The following is a 22,492-nucleotide window of genomic DNA, read 5'->3' as shown; positions in this document are numbered from 1 at the left end:
AAGAAATATGCAAGGTGTTTTGTAATTTTAATCGATTGTGACGATGTTTCACAAGTCTCTTGAATTGCTGCATTTCATGCTCTTGGAATCACACTCTACAGAGATAGTGTAACACTGTAGGATAAGTTTGTCCTCAGGGGTTTCAGTTGGGTTAAGTTAGGATAAACACAAGGTTTTAATTAAGATAGACCATGAAACCATGTTAAGCACATGAAACAGCTTAACGACAGAAAAGCCTTGAGGGCAAACTTTCCCCATGTGCGAGGGTAACTAAGGTTATTCTATATAGCTACACTTTACAGATGTCTCCCATATGGCCATGGGTAGAAGCAACATCACGTTCTCCAGGAGTACGGTGGACAGTAGATGGATAAGGACAATTCGAAAAACATTCAGCCACGGCTGTTGGGTGCATTTTGACATAGAAGCTAATTGGGTGAGACATAAAAATGTCTAATATCATGATACATTACCTGCATAAGGAATCATTTCATACAGATCAGGAAATTCACCACAGAATATATTTTTTCAGGTTAATGTTCCAGCAGTCTGACACATTGGGGAATGGGTTGCACCAAAGCAGAGAGTAGGACACTATTTTGTATATTTGAAGTAGAAACATGTTTATTCATATTCATATGAAAGTTTGCCCTTACCCTAAGCCAGAAATCGTATTGAAACATAGAACTCTCCAATGTTGGTGCTATTAAAACAGCATAGTTTGAGGCTAATGCCGGTACACACCACTCTAAAAACCTCTAAGTGACCATTTAAAAACTACTTTAAAGTCTATTAAGTGATTAAATGGCTCGACTTCCACCACGTTTCAACAAATAAACAATAACAGATGACGGTTAATGAAGCCAGATTTGACTCAAGACACCATCAGAAACAGAATCAGAAAATCCTGGCAGTCCAATCTAATCCTAGTTAATGTGACTGGTTATATTCCAAACGACGTTGGAGCTTTTGATGCAATCCTTCTCCTAAGCAGTTGATCAAAAAGACCAGGGAACAGTGAACTCCATCGTGACCTCAGTGCTTTTGTTTTTTACAATGGATTTTAAGTCTATAACTTGCAAGGAGCAGCTTCAAGCTTAAAAACATGTGTGGCTGTATCATGATCCCTTTGAAACCACTGTTCCTGGTGACCATTTTATACATATTCACATAGTTACAATAAAGATGCATTACCTTTGTAGAGTAAAAATTAAAGTATATAGAGACACTGAGCTTCAGTTAAATTTGTTACGACTTATATGAGAATTCTGGATTGCAGGAATTGGATCAAATAAAGACACATTTTTATAAATCATCCTGGATAAGAAAGACATTATGAGGACAGAGTGACGAACCATATATATTTTGATACAATACACCATTTATTGACTTGCTTGTTTGCCATCTTAGAGAAAGCACACATGTAACAACAGTGTAATAAATTAAACACTAGATTAATTTAAAATGTCCTGGGCAAGATTTTGGAGGAAAATCCTTAGATGTCTGTAAATTGTTTTGTTAGGTCTGACAGAGAGAAACACTTTGGATGCAGCTGAATGGATCCAGGGTGTTTTTCAATGTCTGCATTTCTGTTCAGACACTTGTAAACAACCTGATAATCTGCAAATACCATAGATATTACAAAGTATAGGAGGTGGTGGTGTAATTTGCCAAAAGCTAATTTAGCACAAGGTCTACATTTGGGTCCAACGAGTCCATTACCAGAAGCATGTAGTATCTTTTTATTGAGAAATGTGCGTTTATCATAATAACCTGCCCTGACACCATTTGGCCACATTATCCATGTTATCTGTGTAAGCATTAATTCTAATGCTTTTATTTTGAAAAGTTAATTATAAAAGGGTGTTGACACAAGAGCCAAAATACACAAGTTTCTGGCATCAATGGAAAGATTTGAGGTTGGAAACTTTCAGATTTAATTTTGGATTTGAATTAGATACTATTCATTCATATATAAAACCAAGATTGAACTGATACAGTTTTGTGGTTTTATATATTTTAAAGTTACTCCGAACTACAATAACATATATTTTTTACTTTTTTTGTTTGATCTTTATTCACTTATTTTATCATATGGGTCATGTGGCAGATGCACAACTCAGAACTGACACCCACAGCTTCTGGTAAGAAAAGAAAAAGAAAGGATATCATCCAGCCAGATCTCGCATTCCAGTGTCATAAAATATTTGTCAATTATGGAGAGAAGGGTTAGGGTTAGGGTTGAGGGAACGAACACTTACGTAAGGTTTGTAAAAAACGTGTCAGAGTTGCATGTATGAAATAGAAATAAGACAACAGGGAGCACGTTCAATATGTGCATTGTTATTTGTGCATCAAACTTCAGTCGACTTCTGTGAGGCCGCAGGGTCTCCTGAACTCTTGTCCTCGCTCGTGAATCCACTTGTTTGACACTGACGAAATGGAAAGAAGGACAGAAGAAAAGCATGTGAGGATCATTAATAGCAAAGCCATTTTCTAAACCAGCATATGGTAAACTCATTCTCTTATTACAGTTTAGTGCCCTGGATAGAAGCTGAAATGTGTTGATGATGTGTTTCACAACCTGAATACCACAGAGCTGCACCCCTGCATCTGTAGTTATTACAAAGGTTTTTAGTTTGTCCAGTCTGGACCACTGTAAAAAACATGGCTGCTCCTAATGTAAATATAACATAATTAAATATAAAAGGCTCATTCTAGGGTAAAGAAAACAAATACAGTTAGCTTAAACACACTAGGATTTTATTATATTCAATTTCTGCTAGTAGAAACCTTTCACCTGAATATTACACACTGAACCTTCAAATGATAAAGATGCAGTGACAGCAAGGACAGCCCCTTATTGTTTACTTTTATTCCCCACCTAACATGATATATTACTATTATAACAGGAGGAACATGTACTCTATGCACTGCTGCTGTTATGGTAACGCAGTGCTTGATCTAACATTACAAACGTTATATATATTTTAACGTTGATGTATGAGTATGAAGCTAACAAGGATTCTTTGGAATTGTGGTCCAATATTTTCTGACTAGGTACCAAAAAATGTGGTCTATTATGACAACAATAATTATAATTGCTGTTGTTATAATATAACAGTGATTTAAAAATTAGATAAACATATATTCCTGTACCATGTCATTTAAACAAATGTAATGGGAAATAGGGATTCTAAAGAAATTTCCATATCGGTATTTTAAAATAAAAATAGTTCCAAAGGATTTTGTCCAATGAAATGGATAAACAGTGTGACACATTTCCTTTGCTTAGTGTCAGTTATAAAGTACCTGTTCCACCATTGAACATGTCACTACTTAAACATGATGAATCTCAACTCTGACTCACCCCATTTACTTCCTACTAAGACAGGACAGGCTGCATGCCGGGTCCTGTAGTCTCCCTCTCCGCTCTTGAACAGATTATACCAGAACACTGCTGTTCCCTGTGGAGAAATGCAACACATGATAAAAATGATGGTAACATCTGGCTTCACGAGAAGGAATGTGAGGATCCAACACAGATTAAGACAGATCTGCAGCAGCTTCAAGCTGAGCAGCAACTAACCCACATTTCCCGCAAGAAGACTTTTGTTTATGCTCGTGCCACATTAGAAAAAAAGCACACAAAAATACCAGGCTTATTTTATGACATTGATACAACTACAACTGTTGTGTGGATTGATTTAAATTCGATGTGAATTTTTTTTCCATGTAATACAGAATAATATATAGAGACTCACATGTAAGATTTTCCATTATTCAGCCTCGATCCATAAACTGACAGTAACACTGTTAGGATTAGATTTGTTTTCCAACCTTGGAGACATTTTAAAGCACTTTAAACATGCTCAGTTCTCACATGCACAGAAAAAGACACACTCTGCTCCGATCACCTTTCTCGGCACGATTGCTGCTCCAAAGTCAGGGAAGACCGTAGCACCTCCCGCCTCAACATCACTCATCTGAGAAACGAAATAGAAAACAAACTGGTTGGAAACTTTATCTGTATTTTCTTTCCAAAATAGTGTTAGGTGATAAAATCTAGTTATAATCTTCCAAAAATTAAGGGGTTCAAAATTTCATTTGAACTGATATTTTCCTTTCACACCTTTTTTTACTTCCAAGCACATGAACACACTGGAGTCAGAACGACAATTTCAGCAAATGGGATTAACAGCTCCGCGATTCGCCTGTTATTTTCCAGTCAGATTTAGAAGAGTGAAAAGACAGGATCAAAAGTTGTAAATTTAACTTCAGCCTAATTCAAATTTACAAACAGTTGCTTTGTTCCTGTACACAGATGTTAACAGAAGTACTAAGAATTGTTTGTGAGGTGTACATTACAAGCTCAAAATCCTAAAGACTGAATTTAAATTTGAGTCCATATATCCTGTAATACTCTTCAAATCTTTTACTTATCTACACTGTAGATTACTAATCTAATCAGGCACATTCACATCATGCACCGGAGTCAACACTGAACTTTAAAGGTTTTAGGAAATATGACAATTCAAATAAAACATAATTTAAACACATCACGTTGTGTTTATTTTAGGGTGAAAATATATTTTATATAAGTCAGTGTTAACCAGGGTAAAATAACCCAACAGTCGTGGCTAAATGGAAATGGTGTAAAAAAAACTCTCCACAATATGTACCGGAACTGATTGACAGAAAAAAATTATTTTTATATTTGTCCAGTCATTCAGATGATGGGATTTTTGTCCAGCATCATTTTTAGAGTTTTCGCTTTCAAAAATGTTGTCCCATCTTGTTCCCTTACATCAAGCAACACAAGGTTTAAAACAAAAAGGACATTAATGCCAATCAGTGCATCTGTGTAAAAGTCAATCAATCCCAGTCCAAGATTGAACCAGAGCTTATACCCATGAATCTAAAACGTGGAAGTATGGCAGGAAGCGTCGATTTTTAACCGCAAGCCCAGGCCTTCACTGAACGGCGACTGGATGCACATACTTACGTAGTTCAAAAAAGTCGCCACGCGATTTCCCGTGCCTAATCTTTTGAACGCATCAGGCTCATCTTTCTATGAAGATAAAATTCAAGAATAGAAATACAACATGAAAAAACTGTACGCTAGAACAGGCACGTACTTACGTAGTTTAGGAACGTAGCAAGTCTATTTCCATCGACCTTGAGTTGGCTGTCAAAAGGACGCTGCAACAGATGTTTATAACATTTATCCCACCGCAAAACTCAAAAAGGAGTCCTCCTCTATGGCACTAAATACGCTCCACATGAAATAAACTACCTGTCAGAAGCATTAGTTACAACTTTTATCTGAGTTCCTAATTTAAGAGCATGACCTTTCATTTTTAGATTATTATTTCTTCATGAAAAGGTGAACATGAAATAACAAAAATGAAAGACTTTACTCTTCAACAAAAGTTAGGAAATAAACTCCATGATATGATAAAGGCAGACAACATTTTTATTTGTAACATGTCAAATTAGATCAGTCATTCCGTACCAAGACAGCTCCACATAATGCATAATGTAATATGCATCACAAGAATTTCATCAAGGGTTCCCAGATATCACTATCAGAGAGAGCACACTTCACGGTAAAAACAGGCATACTGTATTTCAGAAGAACATAGGAAGTGGGTTAGGGTTAGAAAAGTATTCTCAAAGACATTAGATGGTCTTACATTCATTTCAGAGGACTAAGCCTAACACCAACTATAAACTATACAGTTGGACTGGCCTCACCTCAACTTTTAAGGATTCACGTTATGTAGATTTGGGTTTTACTCCCATTAGGAAAACAAGTCCCTATAATGTTTAAAACACATATAGGTCCCGAGAACGCAAGTGATATCTGAACCTCATTAACACACACATGCTTGTCTTACATCAGTTAAGAGGACACTTACCCTTGAGAAGTCATAATGTGGCTCGTACTGTCCTCCGACTCCATAGTTGGCAACCTGGTCAGCATTTGACAAAAATTATTTACATGCTGATAAACTAATATTATTAAAAATTATTGTTAAAATAAAGAGTATTTGTGTACATATTGATGTGAGATGGTGAATACTTATTTATATTATTTACTTGGGAAAAAATAAAACCCCACTGAAACAGGCACCACTATTAGCTAATACAGAAAATATTCATCATGTTCATTATACTTATTTCAGGAATCGCATCTTTGATGCACAGTGAAGGTTAAGTAGAGAACTATTGATATATTGTTCACAAAATTAACTGGAATGGGGACTATTCTTGGCCAAAAAGTCGTTCCAGTCTGTCATCACTGTGACTGTGGGTGTCTCTGGAAGACACACTGCTGCTGAGGTTTTCAGAAACATTTCAAAGCTTTAAAGGCCACTGGCAAGAATCCGGTAATTTCCTTTATACTGGGATCCGGAGATGAATCTCAGATGTGGAGTCAGAAAATCTGTTTTCTGTTTTTCAATTTTTCTTTGGGAAACAGTGCAACTGAGTTCAGACAATATAGATCAGGCTAAATGATTTGAATCAATTTGTCCAATGTTCTTCTTATTTTTGTGTCATTGGGATATTTGGTACAACTGTTTGTTTTAGTACTTTCTGTTGTATGCATCACATTACCTGAAGTAGCTCTGCAGTGTCGACTTCGAGGCCTGTGATGTCTTCTATTCTCTGATTGACTCTGGAAATAACCGGATCGTCTTCTTCTTCCAACCATGCACTGAAAGAACAAATACACTTGTGTGTGAGCATGTAATAGAGTTACACACTAAAATTGTTTGAATATCTTTTGTTTACTAATAAGAAAACACGTTTTATAAATTATAAATACTAAAAATGGGTAATATTGAGTTACCTTTTTGATACTCTGTAGTTGGCTGTGGTCAGGACTCCTGTTTTGGGATCACGAACGGTAGCTCTTGAAAGCTTAAAAGAAAATAAACACACAAAGAAGTGTTTGACATTCATATTATTTCACAAAAATATCAGTATTATTCATACGCACATCTAATATCTGTTATTTCCTATGTTCATTTGCTCTAAGAGAATAGCTTTATTCACTTTGATGTACAAATTATTGTTCTGTACTTTCTGCATTTTAACACTTTCTTAGACGGATTAACCATCACACAGATTATGCACAAAAAGAGCAACTGACATACCGAGCTAATGCGACAAATGATAGTTTGGGTACAAGTGTCTTTGGAGGTCAACGTGTCAAGTTTAAAGTAAAACAACACTGTTTCACACATATTCACAAAGTAAAGCCAGACACCTTAAACTGCTGGCTTTCTTTCACTGTAAATATATGATGTGCAAAGGAAGGCGAACATCTTCAGCAATAAAAGTGAAATCTTAACTTAACCATAAAAGTCCACTTGCTGTAGGTAAGTTATACTTGTTGCAATACTAAAGCTTAATATTGACCCTTTATCTGTGATGCCCACTAGAAAAGTATTCATGGAATTCATAAGCTTTATCATTTGTATCATGGTTTGAGATGAACCAGTACATTTTTTCATTATTTTTGGCCTCACCCTGGGTTTGGACAGCTCCTTAATCTTTGCAATCTCTTGGTCTGACAGGACGTTCAGGTAGCGTACGATGTGGGGGCTGTCCCACTCATCCACCTCCTTCATGGGCTTCAGCAGGAGACGAGGGTTTTGCTTCCCATCGTGGTAGCGACAGAACAAACGGCTCCGCTTTGCTTCGTTCTGGTGAAAAAAGGAAATGATAAACCCTCAGTATCAATAGCAGGTATAGATTGAGGGTTAAGGGCAGAGGATGTCACACCATGTTAAAGCCCTATGAGACAAATTGTGATTTGTGAATATGGGCTAAAAAATACAATTTTATTGATTGATTGATAAGGAAAAAGGGCAAAAAAGTAATTCTTGTTCATCACATTACAGCAGAAGATCAAGAAGATTTAAAGTGATAAAATCCCAACACTTCTTCGGATATATATAAAAAGATCAAGTATCGTCTGCCTCAGGTCCTAACATTACATTCCACCTCATTCCCAACATGCCTGTATTTATAGTGTCTCACCATTTGGAGCCCCTCTCCTCTGCAGAGCGCCTCATAGATCTCCCTCTCTGGTAGATGGTCTTTGGGTCTAGTATAGGTTCCCAGCTGGATAGGCTCCTCAGAGGCCGGCTGGTAGTCCTGGTTCAACTCATTCCGCTGCTTGGCAAGTAACCGCTCAAAATAACGGAGGTTTCCTCCTGCCCTCTGGTGGTTGGCATCTGTAAGTACAAGAAAATGAGGGTTGGTGGTGGCTCAAAACTTTAACTGAGAAGCAGGATAACCTATAGCGTTGATGAACATATTCACCAAGTGGCTCTGAGAGGAGATTGATTCCAGTCTCATACCTGTGCATGCTATAACACTTTTTATTTCACGTGACAAGTAAACAGGGTCACCACAGCTCTATTAAAAGACGGCAAGCAGCTGTACACACAGGTCCTGATGCGGACACAAAAGTAACAGTTAGAAACCACGGGCCCTTTGGTCTGGAGGGACTACACCCTGCTGCTCTGGCAACCGCTGCAGTGAGAGTATGGTTGACTGTTGTGATTAGTAAAACAGCAGGAAGACAAACCATAAATTACCCCACTGTAGGAGTCACAAGTGCTATTTAATTACATGTTAAACAGACTTATTTTAGTTTCTCAAGAATTGACGGCAGGAACCCATACACCCATCATACATAGCAACAAGAAAGACAAATAAAGAGGCTCCTGCTGAGATAAAGGATTATTAGATTACAGGCTCCGTAACTTTGTGAGTCTCAAGCCATTTTCAGAAATGACCTCCCGAGGATCTCCGAAATATTGGTTCGGAACTCTCTCCAGAAGTCTCCACACATGAGTGCAGCAGCAGGAGATTCTCTGCTCATACTGGTTCACTACAGCCCTGAAATCTCCAGACAGGGCCTATGCAGCCGGCCGCGGATGTAACATAAATACTCGTAGTGATGCGTGTTTTTGTCTAGAGCACATTATCATGAAATCTCCCTTGAAAATGATAGCAGTGTCTTCTACGTGTATGGCACCACTTTCTCATCCAGATATATTTGTTTTCTTTTTGTTGGTTTCAGATTTGGATCTGTCAAATGTTAGAAAAATCATCAACACACAAACTCGCTTGAGGTGAATCCTGTAGGTGATCCTCTGCTATATCAAATTGGCATTAAGGCAGAAGGGTTTTACTTGGACATTTGCATATAACATACAGCTCCTCAGGAGCCAGGAGGATCTCTGGAGTTCAATGCATGTCTGAAAGCAGCTTCAGATTTTCCCGTCCAGCAGCCCCGTTGTAAAGTATTTAAAAACCTTTTAATCGGCCTGGTGCTCAGAGTAAAAAAACAGAAGACGTTTTATAACCTGTTTGGACACAAACTAGCTGCACTTGTGGTGTGCACTTGAGACCGTTAAATGTGAGCCTTGTGTGTAAATGTAATGAACCTTTGCTCATGCTGCAGCTTACCATTAGCCACCAGGCGGCGGGTCAGCTCGATGGCTCGAGGCAGGTCTCCCATTTGGTAGACAGAGTAGCTGAGGTAGTCCAAAATGTCCGCCTTGGAGACCACAGCTTCCTCGCCGGCATCCAGCTGCTTCAAGGACTGCTGCATCCACAATACAGCGTGATAATAGTCTGCGTCGTTATAGGCAGTTTTCCCCATGTCGTAGCAGTCATCCACCGTCAGAAGGGCATTGGAGTGCATTCCTGTGACAAGATTCATCGAAGTTTAAACACTGATCATATCGTACTGTACTGCTGTTGAAACATTCCTGGATTTTATCTGAATGGAAAGAAAAATTCAGGAAAATATATATTGGACCGTATTTTTTTTCAAATAAACAATCTAATCAACAATTTTTGATAAGGCTACGTACAATTACAGGCTAGGGTGATGTGATAGTCTGGCCGCACCCGCACCCACACCCACACATTTCCATTCTTCATAACATTTCTTCACTATTGTTAATTTCTACTCCTTAATTTGAAAGCCCCCAAGGATCAAGTTGAGGGTTACTAAATTCTGTTTCCTTGTAATATAAAACACGACCACGGTGAGTCAGTGCTGTTTAACACACTAGATCTATGAATAGTTCAGTAATTATACCCGAACCCACATCCAAACCTAATCTTCAATCCAGCCATTACCCACATTCAAAGTAATGATAATAATAACTCTAAATTAACCTTGTACTTAACTCCAGGCCCACCTTAAGCTAACAGCAATCCCAACTTTGAATTTCAAACCAGTTGAAGAACGCTAAACGTTACTTCAATCTGAGGGACGTCCAAAACTCAAACGCATTTTCACAAGAAGCAAAAACACAAATACACATTTACACAAAATCACTAATGGTTGATGCACCTTTTGTTCTCCTCTTTATTTTATAAATCTGCAAATTACTCTACCCTTTTCGTTAGATGGATAATCTTTTTACATCACTGCACACTCCCAGGTTACCTGGCAGCTTTCCTCTTGAGAACGTCTCAGAATCCAGTTGATACGTGTCCTGAAGACGCATCAATGCCTTTGCTGCACCCGTCTCATCCTCCTCATCAGGGAAGAATTGTCTGTGTATGGACATGTTGGAAATGAACCCTGAGGAGAAGGTGAGAAGTTTATTGATAATGAATAAAAACAGAAAAGTGTAAGTGAATGTTTGAATCAACCAAATGAACTATGCAACTTTAGGCTGAAATGATTTTTAGCCTGATCTTAAGATATCATGCTCAAGAATAACTTAAAGTTACTTTGTGAGGCCAACATGACCTTTGACCTTTGACAACACAACCTAATCAGTTATTTCTAAAGTCCAAGTAAATATTTGAACTATATTCCCCCCCAAGGAAATCTTGAGATATTGTTCACGGGATGAGACGGACAGACAACCCGAAAGCATAATGTGTCCGACCACTAGATGTCGCCGGCGCGGGGGCATAAATATAAATCTCTCACATTTTTATGATTTTCAAATTATCAAAAGTAAGTCTTGCGATCACTAACTAAAACAAAATGATGATAATTCAATAGACCACCTCAATATCTGTTTAACACACTGTTAGCAAAAACTTTACTGACACCGCAGTTCTAGACTTCTCTGTTCTGACCTCAGAAAGATCTGAAGGACCACTGCACTGGAGAAACAGAGAGTCAGAAACTCCCAAAGGCAGATTTGACTATTTTATTTCTTCCTCTCCATAACGTATATGTACTTATTCAGTATGAATATATTCATCTAGATACAAGACCTGATATTTCTTATAATGCATGACTAGCAAAGGTTTAAATTAATTTTCCCTTTTACTCAGTGTCCCTTTGTATTTTAACTTTTAGCTTCACCGCGAGTGAATACATCAGTATTGGAGAGACAAAAAGAAATCCGGGTAAATGATAGGCTAATGGATAAATTGGCTTCGTACAAGACAATCTGCTGATGTAAAGAAACAATGCAAACATTAAATTCAATGATTCTGCATTATCCACTTAAGTTTATAAGGTTAACATCCATTCTCTCTACTGTCTCTCTCTCTCTCTGATGGCCACGTATACAGATTTACTTATGCACACTCATGCTCAGTTAATCTGTCTCCCACAGATACAGACCCAAGTCTAAACATGCGCACAGTTCCAAACACACAGACACCATGAGAGAGAACATGGCCAACACACGCAGAGATGAGGAACAGCTGCTGCAGCTATTACATGACGGATCTGTTCTCCCTCTGCTCTTGAGCGAAGCAGCAAAAACTTCTCAGATCCGCGCTGCATTTTTTTAATCCGACCGCTCGTTCTCCGCTTTTGCCCAGACACGGTTCATAAAAAAAGAAAAAGTGGTAAATGCTGCTCTTTCAGATGCAGTATACGACGTGAAGGGATATTTTAAGGTGGAATGAATGCAAAGTCAGCCGAATGGTAACAACAAAGGGCTAACAGGCAGATTTAGCCGAGGTAACACAAAATAATGCCAATGCACATATGATTAGATTGAAATATTTTTGACTTGCGCATCCGTTTTAATGAAAACACATAAGAAAGAAGGAATGAGTCAGAAATTAATAAAATAAGGTGTCTTGGTATTGCTTTGGTCTGAGCTGTCGAATACATACGGCCAGTGCAAATATCTGTGTGCTCCTATGTGCCACAATAATACCAGCATGCAGCCGAAATTACCCAGACTCGTACACAAGTAACGCAAGATGCATGTTTTTCTTGCCCTGGAGAGAGCGGTATCACGCAGAACACATTACAACTCCAAGCAAAGCTATATCCCTGCATGTCCAGTCTGCATTCACCCACAGAGTGTTGTGGAGGGAGCTTACCATCAGAGGGGTTCTGCAGCACCAGGCTCTCCAGCTCAGACCACTCCGTGTTGAGCCTCTTCATCAGTTTGTAGGCGTTCACCGGGTGGGCCAGGTAGCCCTCTGGGTCTGAGGTGGACACTCGGGTCAGAGCGTCCAGTTTTTTGGCCCAACTACGAGACAGGACAAACATACGCTTTAAAAAATGAATAAACACTCTTACAGTGCTCGTGATAAACCACCACAGCTCTAAACACTTAAAGGTTTCAGGACTGTTAATATGAAGTAATCGCTTTGTTTATAACTAATGGAATAGATATGAATGTTTCATTTCATTTCTCAGTGATGTTATGAAACAGATGTTTATAAAATGTGTCAGGTTTTTTTCTATTGACTCACCATGGTAACTTAATAAATTAACACACAGGGAAGAATGTGGGCAGTGGCTCAGTAAGAGTACTAATTCAACAGTGAAACATACTTTAACCTCACAAGTAGAAACTCTCTATTCAAAGTTAACAAATGAAATGAAAAGTACTTGTTGTGATAAAAATGACTCCAGTGATGAATAGCAAGAGGAGACAGAAGGAAATACTTCTGTTGCATAAATATGTATAAATCTTTTTGTAGTTTATTTGTGAAATATATGTGTTTTGTAAGTTACATCTTGATTTGAAAAGTAGATTGCAGAACATTTCTGATAATTATAATAGAAAAAAAACAAAATGTCCCTTTTTAACACAGTGGAGTAGAAGTAAAAGTCAAGTACACATACTTCAAAAGCGTTTTTATTACGTCACAGAGTTAAGAATGTACCTTTTGACTTCAGCCAGCTTGGACTCCTCTGCTTTTATGTACTCCCTCAAAGACTGGACCAGCTCCTTCTCTGTGTGGATCAGGTCTGTCATCTGGCCTGGGGACAGCGAGACAGAGATAAAGAACCCACCCACCAATTAAAGCTCGTAGTTTATATCTGGTCTGGTTAATTCAACTTCACAGTGTGAGTGTTTCTGTTTGTGCTGCTTTCCGCCTCTGCTTTAAAAAACTATAATCCTATAAAATGTAATTTTGGTAACTGCTCTTCGCCCCAGCCACAGACTGTGGGGCTTTGATTATATGTTCTTCCACAGGGAGGTGGCTGGGTTCATAGTAAACAACTCCATGGAAATGTTCAGCTTTGATTCATTCACAGGAGTTGCCAGGGAAGAGAAAGAATGAAACACTTTTGTTGTTTCTGCATGCAAACGCAAGTAACCGACCGGCCAAGTGCCATCAATCATCAAGATTTAAGTGACTGTTTGACTCATGAGATGCAACCTGTTGACTAATGTGGTGCTTAATGTGTATCTGAGCACTTTGTGTAAATCAGTAATTTTCTTCTCACATATTAGACAAAAGCAGGTATTTGCTCCTTACTTAAAGAAGCAGTTTATCTTTTGTCTTATTTACAGTGAGGGCATCTTAATTTTTTATTTAGGCAAAACTCTTTGTCACAGATTTTTATCTACAAGAATCCGTGGACCACAATAATCTATCTTTCATTTTATTCAGTGCACCTCAAAATGTATCGATCTGTACTCTGGGGCTTCAACGTGAAATTTACCAAGGAACCAAATTTAAACTGGGAACAGATAAAGTGGAAATCTTATGTTGTCAGATTGAATTGTACCTATGGATGTGAAGACCTCTGCCTGTGTGGTCCAGCAGCAGAAGCAGAGCAGAGTCCAGGAGATGAAACACAAGGATTTCCTCATTCTGTCTTTTTCAATAACCTGCAAACAGAAACATAACAACAAGGTCATACAATCTATGATAAAAGTTTTTCTGCAGACAGATTCCTCTTGAACACTCTTCAGGTCAAACTGTGGAAAGCTCTGGCTGTAACCATATTATTTCCATGTCCATCCATAATTCTCTCTTTGCTTTGCTTTCATATTTGCTTTGAATGGCTTACAAAGAGTATTCTGATCCCAAAAGACGTGATACTGGGTTTCCACACTGAATCAACTGATGGTGTAACAAGATTCAAAGTTTCCAGTACGTTTCCTGTGAATGAGTCACCAATGTCTGCTGCCCAGTTATTCATTGGGAAGATTAAAACAAGGAGAGTGCGGAAAATAATGGTGTTTTTTGTCTGTTTGGACATTGCACTTTAAGAACACCTGGCGGACTCATCCATACAAACACTTATTTTTATATGATCATATTAAAAACATCTGCTTGTAAGTTCTTTGTTTTCATTGCTCTCGTCTGGAGTTCAACGTGGCCTCCAGATACCTCATATCAATTGTCATGACTAAATAAATCCCAGCTTGATCTTCAGAAACTCAAAAGTAGTCCCTCAACATCCCTCAACAGCTCAGCAGAGCACTCTGTTTCCAGGTGTATTATGACCGCCCTGCCTGAAGCTGCCTCCAATGACATCCATCCTTTCAAAAGACTGATAGTGTAATCTGGGTCGAAAGGCAGATACAACAACAGGGCTGAAAAACAAGACGACCCAAAGATGGATCACGTGGCAGGAAACTCAGTCCTGCACTGAGACCTGCTTTGTTTCAGACGAAAAGTGACACTGTTCCACTTTCCCTTCATGGGTATGCCACATCACTTCACAGTAATGACTGCTTACTGCTAGCCGAGTGCACGTACAGTACATACACGTCTCTGAATACAGGCCCACGTGCACAGTCTCATCAGTATCTTTCCAAAGTGTATAATCAAAGGCTTAGTGAAACCGAGGTCCTGAAGCAGAAAAGTGGTTCCTTAAATGTAAGCGTCCCCGTAGTGGTGCTGAGGAATCTTTCTATTGCTGCTTCTAAAATAAATTTCGACAAAATAAGTTTCAGTTTGAGCTTTAAGACACAGAGAAACCAACAAACTGTCTACACACGTGAATATTCCAGGAAAACACTGCTTCAGGTTAATAAGGTTGAACAACAACAAATCACAGAGGTTCAGGAGATCCTCTGTAAAATTCTTCGTAAAAAAACAAATATGGCCCAAGGTAGAATTTCATATATTTGTGACAAACGGAAGCTTGTAACGAGGTAAACGACCAGGACGACTGCACCGTGTGGCGCCGATGAATCAGGGAACCTGTCAGCGAAGGGCTGTGAAATGACCTTAACACATTCAGCAAGTGACTGAGAATTCTATTTCCACTCCCCAGTGTGTTGCACTTCTGCAGGTCCTGCATGCAAAGGCAGGGTTTCTTTAAAAACCATCAAATAAATCTTATGAGGGATGAGCATGTCTTGTTTTCAGCACTTTCTTGACTCTCTCTTTACTTAAGCGTGTAAAATTACCCTTATTTTCCTGGCCTATACCACATTGGGTTGTGAGAGTCTGGGTATGGGTCAGTGTATTCAAACATTTCACAATATGCCACATTCTTTGCGTTGCTTTTTGGCATTTTCCCAACACAGAAAAGTCGTCCCGTGTCCTCGACCGAGCAGGAGAGCTTCAGAGCTGTCCTGACATGTTGGGTGCTGCCAGCAGTATGACAGGCGAACATTCTCACGTACTACAGAAAGGAAGACTGCTGCATTAAAAATAAAACCAAGCATCCTTGAAAAATTGATGGAGGGCAAAATTATTTTCGAAACCCACTGAATTAGACAGAATAACATAATACGATGAAGAAACGATCATATACCAGGCATACTTGTTTTGCTCATTGCATAAGCAAAGGGATCAGATGGGGTTTGATCATGGAAACAGACATCAGGGCGTGGTCTTTGCTTTAATTATCAAACTTTTTCAATAAATTATCATATTTAGGTCTTCCTATACAATTGACAAAACAGTCTCTCATAAATTCAATCAAACTCCACCAAATTGCAAACACACATAGATCTTGGTCCTTTAAATGTACCTTCATTTATTTCATCACGATATCTGCATTATTTCTTGAGATTTTCACAAAATAGTGAAAAAGCATTTTCACATACTATTGAAATATTGAGGGGGGGAAAAAACAGAATTGACCCTTTTCATGAAATCTGCTTAAAAAAATAATTGGGTTCGTTCTTGGCTCGTAAACCATCTTTCCTCCGAGTTCAAATCAAATCTGTACAGAAGCTTTTGGATGATTCTGTTCAGATAAACATCAATGACGAGGTGACCTCCTTGTCAGAACTAACTATTCATACTGCCTGACGCAGAGCCGGGCTGAACTCAAAAAAGCTGGTTAAATACACAACTATTTGCTTGTGATTTGCATGTGTTGACCACAGATTTAACTTTGAGGTTAATTCCCTCATTCTCAAAATACAGCAAATCCTTTTCTAAGGGAAACTTCTTCCGTCCAGCGTGTGACCTAGAAATGCTTTCTGGTTCATTCAATAGCCAGCCTATGCAACTATATACCCAAGTCAGAAACTACAGACAAACAAACCTCTCTCCTTATAATTTACAGCCTGTGTGATTGCCAGGCTCAAACACGGTCCAGTCTGTTGCTGCAGGCTGCAACACCCTGGTCACATTCCTGGAAAAGGGGCCAGTTGCATCTACTGACCAACACTCCCCCAGTCTTGACCCCAGCCTGGTGCTTCTGACAAACATGGGGCACAACACTGAGGAGAACAGGATAGGTGTACCCTATAGGAGAAATGCACTCACAGCCAAGAGGGACATCTGATTTTTTTTCAAAACATGGAGGTGTGGTTCCACACCTGGAGGTAAGGATCCAGAGAAACCACGCTTTGCAAAGCAGTCAGGATCCAAGGTCTGTAACGGGGCAGGGGTGCACAAGTTGACTCAGGGAAGAAATTGTCCAACATCTGTGTTTGTCTTGTAGTTCTTCTGCTCTGCTGTACCTCACTCAGTAACATATCCACAGTGAAGAACAGGTCCGAGTAGCAGCTGTCCTGGCTCAAACAAGTTCCAACTACATGGAGAAGAGATTAAAAGGTCTCCATTCTTTCTTTGGAGGGAAATCTTTCTTCAACATCAGCCAAAACTAAAGGATTGAGTCTATTATTGTTCTCATCCTTTTTCCCCCCCAGACAGTTTTGAAAATAATTAATTTCATAAGAGATGCAAACAACAGCAACGACACACTGAGGCTAATGTGGGGGGGGGGGGGGGGGGGTATCGTCAATTCAACTAAAGCAATAGGCTAATGTTCCTGCACAACAACGATTTCAACGCTTTTCAAAATGTTTCAGTATTATCCAACAACACTTGCCTTTCAGAATCAAATATTAAGGAAAATATTAATGTATTGGATTTGGGACAGTTAGGAAAAAATATTCAGATAGAGAAAACAAATAAAGACCAGAATGCGTCATTGACAAAGACAAAGAATAAGAGAAAAGATTGAACTACAGCCTGGTTTTTGACAAAAAGCCATGACCCTGTATACTCAACGTTTCCCAGAGGAAATCATGGAACTATTGAACTCACAGCTGACGAAGCTACACTTCAACAAGCAAAGTGTGGAATCATCGCGCTTGGTGTTTTTTCTGAGGGATCATGGTCGTTCATCTTGTCACATTTTGGCAGCGGAGGCCAAATTCCAGTATTTTTTTATCAGCGAGGAATGAAAGCAGCCATCTACAGATAAAGGAGAATGGGAGCCTGACATTCAGATGCTTGACAACAGGAATTTTTCAGTGAATAGAACTGGCATGTATGTATCTACATGAAGCTGCAGACTAAATAATGATGCAAATGTGCACTGAGTCATAATATAAAACATTGTGTATGTGCATGTAGGCTTGAAGCTCTAACTCTCCTCCAGCAAACAAACCCAAAAGAATTTTACAATTTGTTTATAGTTCAATACAAATTTTGTGTAGTTACTTGGGAATATAAGCTTACCCTGCACGTCTGAAAGAAAAGGAGGAGGTTGGTTTCATGGATGGGTTCAGTTTTCCAACCATTAATAGACAGCTTACCACCGATTGGGTAGTCTATTGTTAGTTTTTGTTCGATTGAAGAGTATTTTCATAAACCTTGGGTTAAAAAAAAAAGAGCCTTTATTAATTTAGATCGGCAGAAGTCTAAGTACGTTTTTGGATGGCGTGTTGTTAGGCCTCCTTAAGCAGTGTTTTTATACATGGATCCTGGAATTCGCTGAAGCACTGCAAAGTTTTTCTTCAGTTAGAATTTAAAACAATTTGAAATGTTACACTCAGAGTGATGTTAGGCTGTGCTGGCAACATCATGACATTCTAGGGAAAAGTTGAAAAGTTTGCTTTGACTTTCACTTCCTCTACACATCACAAGGGCCGAATGCAGAACCAATAGAGGACAAGCATTTCCACCACAGTTTAGCTGACCCTGTGCATTAGACATTATCAGGAAGGAAGGTCAGAGTATAAATCTCTAAGAACAGCAAAACCCCCGCTAAACAGTTGCTCTGCCAGATTTCTGCTCACCATATGGTTTTGACGTCAAAGCGAAACTTGGACTCAGATCCAAGGGAAAGCTAAAGAACATCTGAGGCTATGTTGCTTTTAAAATAAGTTATATAATCATCTAAGCATTCTGGTGTGTGCGCGGTTAAACCTGTGATCTATAATCAATCACTGCTGCAAACGGGTTTGTCTGGAACCGGTAGAAGAGTTTGTCCATATTGCACAGTCCCTGTTTACTGACCTTTTTCAGACTAAGTATTGACATAGAGACACAGGTGCAAGTATTAGTTTAACGTAAGCAAACGTCCACATGGTCATAAACACACAGGATTATACACAGATGATCGACTTCCAAACACTTCTCCTGATATGTAAACACTTAAGAATCATACAAGTAATGTTAAATTAAACACAAAACGTAAATATGAATCCCTCATAGTTTGGTTTCAATATTTAAGATAAAAAGATACAAGCACATAAGGAAAAGACTGTCGATAATAGTGGATATTAAGGTTTTAGTACTTTCATAAAACTTAATAAAGCTTCTCTACGTTCCTACTGCATTTCGTAGATCATCCTCCGCTCCACCTGCCTCCACAAACACAGCGACTGCTGAGAGATTTATGACATCCCCCTATTTGCTCCCAGCTCACATTAACACAATCCAAAGGCTGCCACTTACAATTACTGCCATTAACTCCTGTCTCCTGCTGTGCCTGCAAGACTTCACACTGGGCCTGGGTAACCGGGACATTCTGTGTGGTTTGTTTGTGGCTTTTTTTTACTGATAAAATAACTTTGCTGTTCATCAACCACAGTGTATCCACTTACACTAAAGGGTCAGTTCTTAGGTAGAAACTATTAGTTACTTAGTTATAGACTGAATAGACAGACAATTAAAAGACAACTTTTTTTTTAAATTCAGTTTTTTGTATCTCAAATTTCATTTAGCTGAAGACAAGTGAATACATCTGTTCTTTGACATTCTACAGTGCAACAACTTCACTTCTGAAATTAGTAATGGATTGAAATGTTAATCAATTAAATAATAAGGTATTGAATGACTAATCTGAGTGTTCACCGCTCACAAATTATAATATTAACAAAATCATCAGCATCACCTCCAGTACGCAGTGTCCTTGTTAGGTTACTGAAGAAAATCCACAGACCGTACTTCAATGTGACTCGGGAGGTATAAGCGAGTCGTCCACTAACCAAAAGGTCGGTGGTTGGATTCCAAACTCTTCCATTCCACGTGCCGACGTGCCCCTGGGCAGGACACAGAAGCCCAAATGGCCCCTGAGGGCTAATGTGTGAGAGATGTGCGATAGAGAAAGTGCTGCACATGGATGCAATGAATGAATAGAAAGCAACTGTCCTGCAAAGTGCTTCCAGTGGCCATCAAGACTAGAAAAAGCTCTTAAAGGGATAGTTCACAGAAAAATGAAAATTCGCTCATCGTCTACTCACCCCTGTGCCGCTGGACGGGTGAGTGGTTGAGTCGTGTAGGAGTCTCAGGGGTGTTACAGTGTTACAGCCAAATCCAAACAAATAACATGCCTCCATCCAAGTATCCGCGAGCCCCGACATTCATATTCGACTCAACACAGTGTTCACTTTCACCCTTAATGTCCACTGCCGGAGGTAGAGATGCTACTACCGCAAACCCTTGGGCAAGAGCTCCTGTGTCGTGTGTGGGTGCTAATGTGGACGTGGCTCCAGACAAGGATATCAGAGGAAATTTAGGCAAGTAACACGTAGAACAGGAAGCTGTTTCGAGTTGAATTTGAATGTCTGGTCTTGTGGACACTTGGATGAAACCACAGGAGCAGTATGGAGGCATTTAAGGGTTTTTTTGCCCGTCTTTTGACGTTTGAAGAAATGGTCCCCAGTTCCTCCAATTGTAATGATTCTACTCTAACACTGTTTACCCTTGAAACTCCTGAGAGTGTTTTGTGGACTCAAACTCTTCGCCCCACCCCACCATCGGCATAGGAGTGAGTAAATAACTGGTGAAGTTATATTTTCCGGTGAACTATCCCTTTAAGTTGGAAGTAGTTCCATAAGAACCGATTTGTTTTGTCTCTTTTAGGGAAACAAACGCACTACATCTGAGTTTGACTTCAGTGAACTTGAATAAACCTGGAGCTGAGCAGGAGCAGTCTCCTCATCTTCCTCCTCCCTCTCCTCGGTCCTCAGCTGGACAGCAGCCTTGGCTGGGTGACGTCAGCTGAGGACAGTTGTTTCTAGAAAGGACGAACACTTTGAGGTGTCCTCCGGGGGGACCGAGGACATTACATTAAATGGCATTACATTAATGACCGAGGACCGCACGTCCACTGAGACAACCCCCCACACATGTCTCTGTCTGGCCTCAGAGAGCGAAGGGCACAGAAACAACAACATGGGGGAAGTTTCAGAACTTTCTCCTGCTGCTATGTGGAAACTCTGTGACCCTCTGTCTCACGTTACTGAGCAGCGGACATGTCGGAAATAAACACAGACACTCGTCGGTACTTCAGCTCAAACACACACACACACACACACACACACACACACACACCTCTGCGGCTCCTCTCTTACAGAACCAGTTCACCTCAGAGTAAAGTCCCGTTGGAGCCAGTAAGTGACGAACCATCACTGCATGTTCTGCACGCGAGCTCCTCGTCCTCCGCCGGCGGATGTCCCACGAGCGCTTTGACGCCTAATACGCGCGAGATCGAACGTGTTCTTACCGTTAATCACCCGGGGCTTCGAGCAGTACCGACGGTCCGTGGCTCGCACACGCAGTTGGAGTCGCCAGCTGGAGGGAATGATCCGCACAGAGAGGGTCTTCATCGGCTGCCACGTACAGAACCTCCTGCAGGACCCAACCGTAATACTCAGAGCTGACGCGCAGCCGCATTCCTCGCAGGGGTTCATCACGTTGCCTTCGCGTACACTTTGTAAATTACGTCTCTTGGGCTTTGCGTTGTATAAATTGTACGCAGCCCCTGACGTCCCAAAAGATGATATATTGTTTGTGTCTTGTGCACAACATGTTTGTGTTTAAATGGCTCAGATTCACACAAGATTTGTACCGTAAGCACGGAGAAAACCGGAGCTGATCAAGTTTTATTTTCACCTGTCATCGATTAAATTGTTGTTGCCCTTTCACAGAGACACAGGATTGTCAGGAATCATTTGCTGCGCATACTGAAAGAAAACAGGCTCAGCCGACAGAAGGACCACATTTCAATCATAATAATGGGGAAATTCACAAACTCTTAAAAGCAATGAATACTACTTAGTGTTGTCTTTAAAGCATATACCAGTCCCCTCTTTACTGGGCACATAATAACTTTGTGCACAACTTAGATAAAATAAAGAAAATATCATCTTTGGGGACTTCAGGGGTTCTGTACTTTCGATTCTTTGCACTCAACAATATAGGACTACATTTGGCAATGTCACATATTATCAAGCACCAGTGTTGTAGTGTTAAATAGCAAAGTCTCTTGACAGATAGAGATTGACAGCAATAAACAGATCTTTTGTAATTGAATAGGAATCCAATGTATTCGTTCTGATGTGGCAGCGACAATGTTGTAACACCAGTGATCTGTAACAGGTTAATCTCTACATTCTTCGATCATCACAAATCTAGTCTTGTTTGACACAACAGGGCGTCTCTGCTCTTGGCTAAAAACGGAGGCATTTTTGCTTACTTTGCAGTTAAGCTTGAAGAAAAGCACGCCATCTGGTCATTTTCACACCTGAGCAGAAGCTTTGAGGTGAAGCTGAGATTTAAAACATTACATATTGAA

At 39.7% G+C, this 22,492-nt stretch overlaps 1 protein-coding gene across 3 annotated transcripts; it reads right to left on the bottom strand.

Moving 5' to 3' along the window:
• Window positions 1-1,361: 1,361 nt before the first annotated feature.
• Window positions 1,362-21,554, bottom strand: LOC133969378 (prolyl 4-hydroxylase subunit alpha-2-like). 3 transcript variants are annotated; one of them, XM_062405810.1, is made up of 16 exons: window positions 21,422-21,554; window positions 13,994-14,096; window positions 13,141-13,237; window positions 12,346-12,497; window positions 10,487-10,624; window positions 9,493-9,732; window positions 8,053-8,249; window positions 7,539-7,715; window positions 6,857-6,927; window positions 6,622-6,721; window positions 5,922-5,975; window positions 5,143-5,202; window positions 5,006-5,071; window positions 3,918-3,986; window positions 3,371-3,467; window positions 1,362-2,432 (listed from the first exon to the last, which is right to left on the bottom strand). In XM_062405810.1, the coding sequence occupies exons 2-16, from the start codon at window positions 14,076-14,078 to the stop codon at window positions 2,362-2,364; spliced, it is 1,674 nt and encodes a 557-aa protein (XP_062261794.1). In that variant the 5' UTR covers window positions 14,079-14,096; window positions 21,422-21,554; the 3' UTR covers window positions 1,362-2,361. The 3 variants fall into 3 exon arrangements, with proteins under 3 accessions (XP_062261794.1, XP_062261796.1, XP_062261795.1); XM_062405812.1 differs by lacking the exon at window positions 5,006-5,071; XM_062405811.1 differs by lacking the exon at window positions 5,143-5,202.
• Window positions 21,555-22,492: the final 938 nt, after the last annotated feature.

This window comes from Platichthys flesus, chromosome 15 (assembly GCF_949316205.1).
Source record: "Platichthys flesus chromosome 15, fPlaFle2.1, whole genome shotgun sequence".
In the NCBI taxonomy this organism is placed as follows: domain Eukaryota; kingdom Metazoa; phylum Chordata; class Actinopteri; order Pleuronectiformes; family Pleuronectidae; genus Platichthys; species Platichthys flesus.
Note: the sequence above shows the minus strand (reverse complement) of the source record. Positions and strands in the feature narration are given on the sequence as shown.

Coding starts and splice junctions, on each gene's coding strand:
- LOC133969378 (XM_062405810.1), bottom strand. CDS start 14,078: ATGAGGAAATCCTTGTGTTTCATCTCCTGGACTCTGCTCTGCTTCTGC. Junction 8,250..9,492: donor CCGCCGCCTGGTGGCTAATG/GTAAGCTGCAGC, acceptor TTGTACTTACAG/ATGCCAACCACCAGAGGGCA. Junction 3,468..3,917: donor CAGCAATCGTGCCGAGAAAG/GTGATCGGAGCA, acceptor ATTTCTCCACAG/GGAACAGCAGTGTTCTGGTA.